Source organism: Zonotrichia leucophrys, chromosome Z (assembly GCF_028769735.1).
Source record: "Zonotrichia leucophrys gambelii isolate GWCS_2022_RI chromosome Z, RI_Zleu_2.0, whole genome shotgun sequence".
NCBI lineage: Eukaryota > Metazoa > Chordata > Aves > Passeriformes > Passerellidae > Zonotrichia > Zonotrichia leucophrys.
In genome coordinates this window covers 34,306,443-34,316,837 of record NC_088200.1, presented here as the reverse complement: position 1 = coordinate 34,316,837, position 10,395 = coordinate 34,306,443, and the positions used below count along the sequence as shown (strand labels likewise).

General features: G+C 40.8%; 1 protein-coding gene across 1 annotated transcript in view; it reads left to right on the top strand.

Moving 5' to 3' along the window:
* The first annotated feature begins 3,354 nt into the window (after window positions 1-3,354).
* Window positions 3,355-10,395, top strand: part of CMYA5 (cardiomyopathy associated 5) — a 45,408-nt gene continuing 38,367 nt past the window's right edge. Inside the window, exon 1 of the mRNA XM_064735958.1 lies at window positions 3,355-3,521. Coding sequence (XP_064592028.1) covers window positions 3,355-3,521 — 167 coding nt within the window. The remainder of the gene's footprint in view (window positions 3,522-10,395) is intronic.

Here is a 10,395-nt window from a genome sequence, read left to right as displayed (position 1 = left end):
ATTGATTTTTTTTTCTTAATTTTAACTGTCTTTCAGTTTTAAAATTACTCCAGCAGTCCATTGAAATGTTCTTCCTCCTTGCATATGTTCACCCTCACTGCCCTTTTTTCTATAGGATGGTAGACTTGAGTATCAGTGAAACATTCACTTTGATTCACTTTATGTAAAACTGAAGCACAAGATTTTAGGACAGGATGATGTCTGGATTCAGAGATGCTCTACAAGCTCTATGTAGATTCTGGGAAAAGAGAATATTGGCTGTATCTTCTTGAAAAACATGTTGGCTATATCTCTGTCTGGAAAATTTAAAACTTTCCCAACCTAGGATAAATAAGAAGGGACATAAATGTTTAAAGTTGGTTTAAATGCATTTTAAGTGAGCTGAACATGAGAAACAAAATTTTATAAAAGGCATAAAACTCTCTTATGAGTTTGTATTGCATCAGCTAATATGTCAACATTTCTTACACCTTAAATTAATGCTTCATGTTTAATTTAATTCCTGGCTGTTTTTAAAAGGTTAGTTTAAAACATTGTGGTATCTCTGAGCCACTCTATAAAAATGCCCTACCAATTAAGTGGTATTTTTAATACAAGGTAAGGTCTGTAACCACAACAGTCTGTGTCTTTCAAAAGAATCCTTTTGTATTTTTTTCTGAAGTTTATGTCCTTCTGATAAACCATATCTATAACCAGAAAATCTAGACGGTAGTTTTCCCCAATTTTTTTGGACCAGTACTGTTGATAGCATATTTGTTAAATTGTGGGCTGCAAATTTTGTCAGAAAACTTCAGATGTAATACCACAAAGTAAATGGCTTGGGGAGAGTGGGTAGGAGCTGGACTTCAACTTTGGATTCAGTTCTGTATAGTCTGAGGTTTTATGAGGTTTTATGACCTGTGTTTTCATCTCTGGGCAAGTATTTAGAGTAAAAAAATCACTAATAGCTACCATAAATTTCAGTGTTAGGGTAAAATTTTCAATTTTCCTCAGCTTAAAAATAAAAACTTTTGCCTTCTTATCCCTTGGCATACATCCTGGCAGGAATAGTTTTTTTCTAAGAGCTCTTTGGTAAAAGGTGTTTTTTGCAGCTGACCAAGGTGTCAGTGTGTGTGCAAGATGCTGTCTTCTTTGAAATTTGTTAATGCCTTGAAATAAAACTGGTTTCGTTCAGCGCTTTTATTTATTTAATTTTTTAAATTATTATTCTTGACTACTCATTTTGACATTGGGTTTTCTTGTCTGTTCTCACCTCGTGTGTCAGAAACTACTAGTGTCTTCTAAATTAACAGGCTCAAAGGTGCACAGTAGGAACAAACATTGGCAAGAGCTTCATATTTGGTGACAGTGATGCAGAACTGGCATAGGCTGTGCACTGTGAAATTTAAAGTTTCTCTTCTAGCTCTTGCTCTCACTTGTCCTGAAATGTGAATGTGTAGGTGAACTCTGAGTACCTTTAGGTGAGTTTACAGTATAAGGTGTTATTTTTTAAAAATCTCTCACAAAGAAACCAATATAAATCAATTTTAAGACTCACACTGCAGGATGACATGGTCATTTGGGAGAAACAGGCAGTGATGATAAAAGGATGTAAGATGTTTTGTATAAAACCTGAAGTTAGCATTTGTGAGCACATTATATTTGTGAATCCCAAACATTTATTTGGAACTAGTGCTTTACTTGAACTTGTGTTACTGGACTTGAGTCACAGTATATTTGATGTTAAATTTAAGTCCATCACAGAATGTCACTCTTGATTTATTGTACTGTACTGCTACAGGTTGTCCTGTGGTTTGTGGGTTTTTTTGCCTTGTTCTCTGTAATCCTTGTGTTTTCAGATATAAATATTTCCGCTGATTTTACTGAGTGTGATGCTTGTCTGAAGAGCATGAAAGAATGTGTGATTTTGGTCCATTTACAGGTCAAATTCACTTGTGAGAAGTACAGATGGAAATAAGTTGAAGGGTTTCTGGTAAAAGAGTACTTGCCTTTCTCTTGCTGTGCTGAAGACTGAATCAAAACTTGTGCAATGTATGTATGTTTCATCTATAAGCATTTCTAGATGACCTGTAAAGCTCTTGCCTTCCACATGAAATTTAAGGAAGAGTACTTCTTATTCTTTACATTTTGCTGTGTACACTGTCTATGCTCATGATGAAATGTAGAGTTTAATTTAGTTTAATATCTGTTTCAAAATACACTTTTCAAAAAATTACATTGTCACCTTGTAAATTGCGTATGCCACTGTGTAGGTCAAAAGAGCAGAAAGACCTGTACATACTGTTTAGGAATGTTAGGAGAATTTTAATTTTGTGTGCAGAGATAGCTTGTAGTCAGAAGTACATGGCTGGGTGTTTATATACTTACAGCACTCTTAAGGAAGAGTTTGCTGATTGATTTATTACCAGATATTTATTTGAAGAACAATGAAAAAAAAAAAGCTGGGGGCATTGGAGTTATACTGTGCAAACAGTTGTTTATACTTGAGATATCTTGGAAGTTCTTTACTTAGAATCAGGTGCTTTTCCTCCTCTTCTAAATTTTTTTTTTTTAATAAAGTCATTATGTTGACTAATACAGATGGGAAATATTTCTGTTTTGTGTGTGAAAAGCACTGCATTTTTTGTAAAATGCAGAATAATAAATCATAATTGTGGCTTAACCTAAACTCTGCATGGTAGTATAATATATCTTTGCTTTATAATTGGTTCAAGTTTGCTCAAATAGGAAGTTTTAAATGTCCTGTGATTTAACACATTGATAAATCAAGGGTTTAAATACGTTCCTTTTACATGGTTAAATACCACAGTGCATCTGATAGCTCTTACAGTACGGTATTAATAATTAAATGTGTTTTTCAGAGGCTCATTCACTAGTTACTGTATTTGACCTTTCCAGTTCGAGCTTGAGGCACTCTGGCTGTGCTGAAGGGCAGAACTTGTGAAATGTACCTTCTCTTGGGGCACAGATAAACTCTCCTTCTGCTTCATCTGTACCATCCACCCTGAATTTGCTAGAGGTGACTGGGGAAGGTCTGCTTGGCCCCCTTGCTCCCTGCTGCTCCCTGACTGCCCTGTCTGCTGTAGAAACAACTCTATGGCAGCAGTGGCAGGCGAAGGGGGAGAGCAGCTGGAGAGATGGCCACGGGGCCACGTGTCCTGGCACTGGGTTGGTGCTAGGAGACAGGGTAGGAACAGCAGCGACTCTGCGCTGTAACTTTGCTGCCTTCTATTTAAAGACTGCCCTGAGTCAGGAGAAGTGAGTGCTACTGGGGATGACAGTTGCTTCAGGCAGCCCTGGGGAGGACAGGGCTGGGGGTAAACATCACCGGCAAGGGCCTGAGCAGGGAGGGGAATGGAGGGCTCCCGTGGCGCTGAGTGTGACAGGGCATCCGAGACTTCGTCCTTCATAGGAGATGAAGAAGAAGAAGAAGAAGAGGAAGAGGAGGAGGAGGAGGAGGAGGAGGAGGAGGAGGTGGAGGAGGCCGTGGACCCAGAGGAAGCAGAGGAGCTGACTAATAGGTATGTCCCCCCAAGGGATTTATAGCCCCAGAGGGAGCTGGCAACTCTACCCCAAAGCATCATCCCCCAGGAGATGCCAGAATTGGAGTCCCATGCTGGTTTATTGACTTTTCTGCCTTCCTTTGCCCTATTGCTGTAGATAAAAAAGGGGGGAGTAGAGGGCTGTAATATTTTTTTCAGATGAGTATGGCTGTAATTAAATTTTGTGTGGTAAGCGCCTACCCCGAGTTCCCTGAAAGCTTTTCTATTTAAAGATCCTCTGATGTGCCAGCTCAAGTGGCATCTCCTTCCACTCCTCCCTCTCTGGCTGACTCTTTGTCACATATGGATCTTAAATGCTTTGCAGATTTGCTTGTCAGGGAGAAAATACTCAAAGATTATAATGGTGCATTAAAATTGGTTCCTTTTTATGGCTCTTTATTCCTTCCCACTTGTCCTTCCCTCTTCAGTTGCTTCTTTCCTTGAAAAGAAAGAAGAAGAATGTTCAAAAATTTGTTGAACATGTCTCCTATTGCTGGTCATGATTTGTAAGGTTGATTTTTGTGGTGAAATGGGAAATATTCTATCCCTTTGATCTTTAATTGTTTTCTCTTAGTATTTTTGTTTTCTTAAGTTTTTCACAGAAACAGTTTATTGTCCTGTGATTGCTCTCCTACTGTTAGGAATGTAATGAGCAAGGCTGTGGCCCAGTGCCCTGCCCAATGGTCCTGCGCAGGATGCAGAGGCGTCTGCAACTTGGTCTAGTCAGACAGACTCTGGCTGTGCCAGCACCATTGGTTTCATACAGAGAAACCAATGTGAAACAGTGTGAAACCATTGGTTTCACACAAGGCCTGAGAGTCCCCCAGCCCATACCAAGTCTCAAGTCTTGAGTAGACCACCTCAGTTTTTAGTGGATATTGTAGAAGAACCTAAGATGTTAATATTGGTAGCTTGAGTTTTTTTTCCAGAAACCCATTTTTTAAGAAACATATCATATAGTTTCTAATACCTCTGTGCTGTGACGCCATCTGCATTTACCATTGCTCTGTGTGAATCACAGTTCAAAGGGCTTTCTGACATTGCTGATGGTCACTGGAGAAAAAAAGATGGCAGTGGGGAGCGCTCTGCAGCTTAACCTACCCAAAGTGCTGCAAGAACAAAAGCCAAATGGAGAAATGTATCCTAGAACTCTAGGAAAACCCTTCTGAAAATAAAGATCTAGTTTCCCACAATGAGGGAACACCTGGTGTGTAATGCTGCTTTATTCTCAAGGGAGATGTTGGCTTTTCAGTCCTATACTAGCAGAGAGAGGGATTACATGCCAATAAAACACTGTTTGCACATGGCTGTATCCCTGCAAGAAAACCAGCTGAAGTCCATGGAGTGGAGCTGCTCACTGCACGCAGCTAAACCGTGATTTAGATAAATAATTTTTAACAGAATCCGGAATTAAATAGCTAATAATAAAACTGAAATTGCAAAACACAAGTAGGAATAACTAAAAAGGGAGTGAAATCTATGTAGCCTCACAGTTATTTACTACTTGTGCTGAGAGGATGATTTTACCATGGGTGCCTTTTAGCAGCTCCTCACAGATGGGTCTTGCTTCTGGCTGGCAACCTCTGCAATGCAAACTTGGGCATTGCATCTCAGCACTTACTTAAATCACAGCAAACATTCCCTTTAGCTCCCAGTTATATTAAATACAGCAGAGTTTTTCTCTGTCCTTAACTGTCTTACTAATAAACAGGTCATAGTCTACCAGAGAGGTTTTTAACAGCTAAGCTAAGTGGTAACTGATCATATATAAATTGTTTTGTTTAATTAGGTTAAAGGAGATGTAAAATTTTGGGTTCAGCACAAATGTGGTGACTGCAACAAGCACTTTCCAGTAGCTTGGAAAAGTTAAATAAAACTGACTTTTTAATTGCTTAGATGTTGTCACAAATGTCAGCAGGGTTGTTGAGCTTCAGGCCTCCTCCTTTGGTCAGTGCCTGGGCAGAGCTCCTGGCAAGATAAGACAGGTTGAGCCCCTGGGGCATACTTACTCAAGCCATGAGCTAATTATTTGTTGATAAACAGGTTTTCAAACCCCCATTGCAGAACAGATTGTTTTGAGTGCATGGGCTTTGAAAACATAGCTTAGAGGAGATGTAACTAATATGCAAACTTGGCTGAAGGCAGCTTGTCTTGGACCCTGCTGCCATCAATTTATTTTTAACAACCCCAAGTTCTCTGTTGCTTCTGCTTTCCTCCTTTGAATGCAGTTGAACAGTGCAAGTCAGCTTTCCTGCTGACTCCTTTTTCTGTCTTTCAAGCATGTTAAATAGCTTCATACCTAATTTATATGAGAATCATGGAATAAGTTCAGGAAGCACCTCTGTGAAACAAGTAGAAGAGCCCTGGTGGTCCTCTGTGACACCAGGCCCTGAGCTCTGACCAAACCACTCTGCTTCCACACTGTGCAGCAGCTGCAGCAAATAAAATCCCAAAAGCTGCAGCAGAAAGGATTATTTGTCTCAAAATTACAAGGCACACATGTGAAAGACAGAAGAGTTTGGGTTTCATGTCTTTATTACCCTTATTAATATAATGTTTAAATAATTTGGTTTCCTAGCACACTTTTTTATACAAGTAATGAGACTGACATGCAGCATCAGAACCTATTGAAAAGGTGGGATAGGGGTTTCATAACCTTGTCAGCACAAAAATGCCACTGATCTGTATAACACCCATACAATAGTTTCTTGCCTTTGGGGATTTTACTGTCTAGGATAGATGATCATGGTAGATTACTTCTGTTTCTAGCTCCATGTATCCAATCAATCACCTAAACAGGGAAAATATTTTAAATACTGTGTTAAGGCAAGCATGAGTAGGAAGTTAACAGGTTTTAATTTTTGTATTGGCAATGGTGAAAATTAAGTCTAACTAAAGTAAAATTGTTTACTGTTCAACTGGTTGACATACCCACTGCAATATTTGTGTGTCTAACAAACATGTGATGGGTGAGCTGTTCTGACACAGTTCTGTCTTTCAGACCATTCTCAGCTGATTTCCTTCTACAGTGGGAAGGTCTCTGGATGTGTCTGTGTGTGGGGTTTACATAAAAATGGCTCTGCAGCCAATTTAAGTGTTTCCAGACAGCTTGTTTGCCTGGAATAGGTAAACAGCATTTTATCTGCTTGTTTAGTGTTTACCTATAACCAGTAGAAGGGGAGAAACATGGGGAGAAAGTCCTTAAATTCTGGAAGGGGTTGAGTTTGTTTGTTTTATTAATGAAGCAAGCAGTCCTTACACAAGATCAGAGGTGTGTAAGCATTAGAGACAAGTGTCATTTATAATGATTGATGAAAATGAATATAAAGGGAACAACAGTGGAGAAGGCGTCTTCCTGCCATGTGGGGGATGCTGCAGCATCTAGGAGAGCAAAAGACTGGAATGATAGCAAATGGATGGTGAGCAGGAAGGGGTGGGGAGTAATGTGGATTTGTCTTCCGAAAATAACAATTATCATATCCTACCCAAAGCAGAGAAAGGCATGGGGAAAGCGTGTGTGATTTTAGATGCCTTTAGATGAGGCAGTGCCTGACATGGGCCAGGGTGGAAGAGGCTGGCAGAGCTGTTCTTTTGCCACCTGCAGCAGGGAATGTGAGAGAAGTAGGAAGTAAAGTTGTGTGGGCCATTTCAGGCACATCACAGCAAAGGCTCAAGCAAAAGATAACTGAGCAGCTAAATGGGCCAGAATGCTGAGGTGGGGGCATTGAAGAGGGGAAGGGTGCAGCCAGCCCCCACTTGCTCCCACAGCTAGGCATTCCATGTTTTGTTTCTCTTTAGCTTTTTGATTAAAACTGAATCCTTAATAAAGGCCTGTGTTGCGTAGGGCTCTGAGACTCAAGAAGTTCCCCACTGGGTCTCAACAGAGTGATTATGTAACCGTGTAAAGGAAGTGTCCCACCCAGATTGAAGTGTTTGGTACCTGTGTTCCCTCTACAACATGGTGGAGAATCTAGAATGCAGGAGCATGGCAGATCTCTGGGCATGGAGGTGTTGTGGATCTCTCAAGCAGCATCTGATCCTGCAAATGGCAATGCCACTAGGACATGACCTGGTGTCTGGAAAACAAACTAGGACTATACCAGGCTATGCTCCTTCATAAGAGATGGAACAAAATGTGTGAAACAAGCCCAGGTCCTGGCTCCCAGCTACTCATCATAAACCCCAGCTTTGTAGCTGGGCAAGCAGCTGTCTCACTGTTTTCAGATAGTAGTTCCTATGTATTTCAACAGATGCATGAGCCACTTCATTGCCAGACAAAGCATCATTAATTGAAAGAAGTCAAAGGTGGAAGGCTGGGTTTGAAATTATGTCTTTCTGTAGCTCCTAGTTCACTTAGTCTGAAGAAGATGGATGAGCTGTAGGCCTGAGAAGTGCAGAACAATAGGCAGACACTTGCTGAGCATACTGATTGCTGTAGGGGGAAAGGGGCACCATGGTAAAGGCAGAAACTACAGATATGTACAGAATAAAAACACAAGCGCAGAGAAGTGCTTTCTTCAATTGGGAAGACAAGCTGGCAATACCAATTTCCACTACTCCTGCACTGTGCCTGAAGTAGGAGCTTTCAGAAAATGAGATCTTGTCTGTGCAGATTACAGACATAGGTTGACACCTTGGTCATTTAATCTATATTGTTTTCAGCTTGTGAGAAATTCTGCAGCAAACAGCTACAATTTTTATTATATCAGCAATGGCAAGGTCTAATACAAAGAGGATAAAAGAGGCTAGGTAGAATTTTAGAAAGCTAATAGGCTGGCTACATGTATATCTCATAGTAGTGGCGTGCACAGGTGGGTAGACCCCACTCAATGTGTGAACACAACAGCAGCTGGGGAGGTGAAAACTCTTCCCTCATATGATTCATGAAGGAACATTTGTGCAGCCTGCAAGGCTGGACTAGAAACCTGAAATCCTAGTGGACACAGCACAGAAGTCATGAGAAGCAGGGAGCTGTGAGAAGCAGGAGGAGGCAGGAAGAAAAATCTGGGTTTGAGCTATTACGGCAACACAACTGGTTGTCAGTGTCTCCAAGACTAAGAAAAGGTTTAAGTCAATGTCCTAGAAGTGAAATAACATGCTGATAATATAAATGCCAACAAGAATGGGCGTGAAATGTCTACATGGAAAAAAGACAGCACTGGCTTTTGCCCTGGATGTCAGTGGCTTCATATCTACATTTACGAGCTGAAACATTGCAAATATTGCAAACATCTTTTTCCAGTGGCAAACGCTTCCTCTGACTAGAGAGGAGTCTTTCAGCTACTACTGTGCAGTTTGTAAACAGTTCATAAAAGGGCAGCATTTGAAGTGCTTTGGAAGTAAATGTTTGAGTTCCACGTCTCTCATTCTGGTCTTAAAAGTGTAAAGCACTATCTCCTCACGCTGTAGAGAAATATGAGCTGTAACTAGTTTGTGACCATGAAAATGAGATAATGAGGTATATAATTTAAGCTTTTTGCATAAGCAGGGCCAGGGCAATCTATACTTATTCATTAATATCAGCTTGAGTGGAGTGCTGCTCTGTTCTGTATGAAGGTCTATTTAATTGCACCAAGTAGTGCAGAAAATAGGTTTAAAATATAAGAATGATTTAGAAGTTGAAAAATGTTAAAAAAATTTATCTGTTATTGTAGACTCAAACAACTGAAAACTTCCTTAGTAGTATTGCTATTGATTTTTTTTTGTTTTTTTGGTTTTTTAATTTAATCATATTTTCATTTTAATTTAATCATATGTCCAAGTCAGTGTTAAGCCATGGAACTGGCAAAGGAAAAAACTAAGAGAAAAATTGGTATGAATGTGTTCTGCTATACCTCTTTCTCCAGCCTGTAAGTTTTCACCTATGGAGCTAGTCTTTCTACAGAGTACTATACCGAGGCAGATAATCAGCTGTACATGCTGGGGCTTAAATCTGAAGGCTGGGTTTGAGGGGCAGGAGGCGATTGGCTGACATGCAATTATTCAGTACTGCACTCTCAGACATGATTTGAATTGTGGGCCTTCCAGTTGTCCTGTCAGCCACCATCTCCAGGCCAGCCCTGTCACCACAACTGGATTTATGCTCCATCACTGGAGTCTGATATTGCGAGGTCCCACCATGGGCTGGTCAGGCTACTGTCCCACGGGGTGACTTCAGCCTTCAGTTAGCACTGACATCAGAGATGAACTGTGCCTCAGTCTGCACAGACCTGAGCATGGACCAGCCCAGGACAGCCCTTCTGGTTCTGGGCTCTGGAAAGTAAATTCATGGAAAGGTAAGGGTAACACCACCAGTGGCAGGATTACATTTCTGTTCCCATTAGGTTCTGAGCATTTTCACTGAGTGCCCTTTACAAAAAACTTACAGTCCTGAAAGTTTGCTTAACTAAGTACTTAATGACTTTCCACAGGATTTATTTTCCTCCTTCAAAGACCTCTGCCTTCTGACAGGGGCTCAGTACCTTCTGGCATGGTGCCACCTTCTCCTCAGGGGTGTCTGCCTGCCTCTGCAAACTGCAGGTATCTCTGGCACCTGTGTGGTGCAGGGCCACAGCCCCTGGCAGTTGGTCAGACGGATTCTGCTTTTCTGATCCCTGATCAGTAGCTAGCTTTCTTCACTTTAGCTGAAACGCTTTTCTCTTTTTCAGTGGAAAAGTGACCGTTCCCTCTGTTCAGTGGAAGCAGGATGTTGTGTGGCCATAAATGTGCATTCGTCCATGGGAGCAACAGAGTGATTATGTAACTGTGTAAAGGAAGTGTCCCACCCAAAATTCACTGTTTCTGCTCTACTGAAGGCTACATCTTATCCAGCAGATAGTCTCCCTTTCTTTCCATCAGCTACAAAAGTGATTTC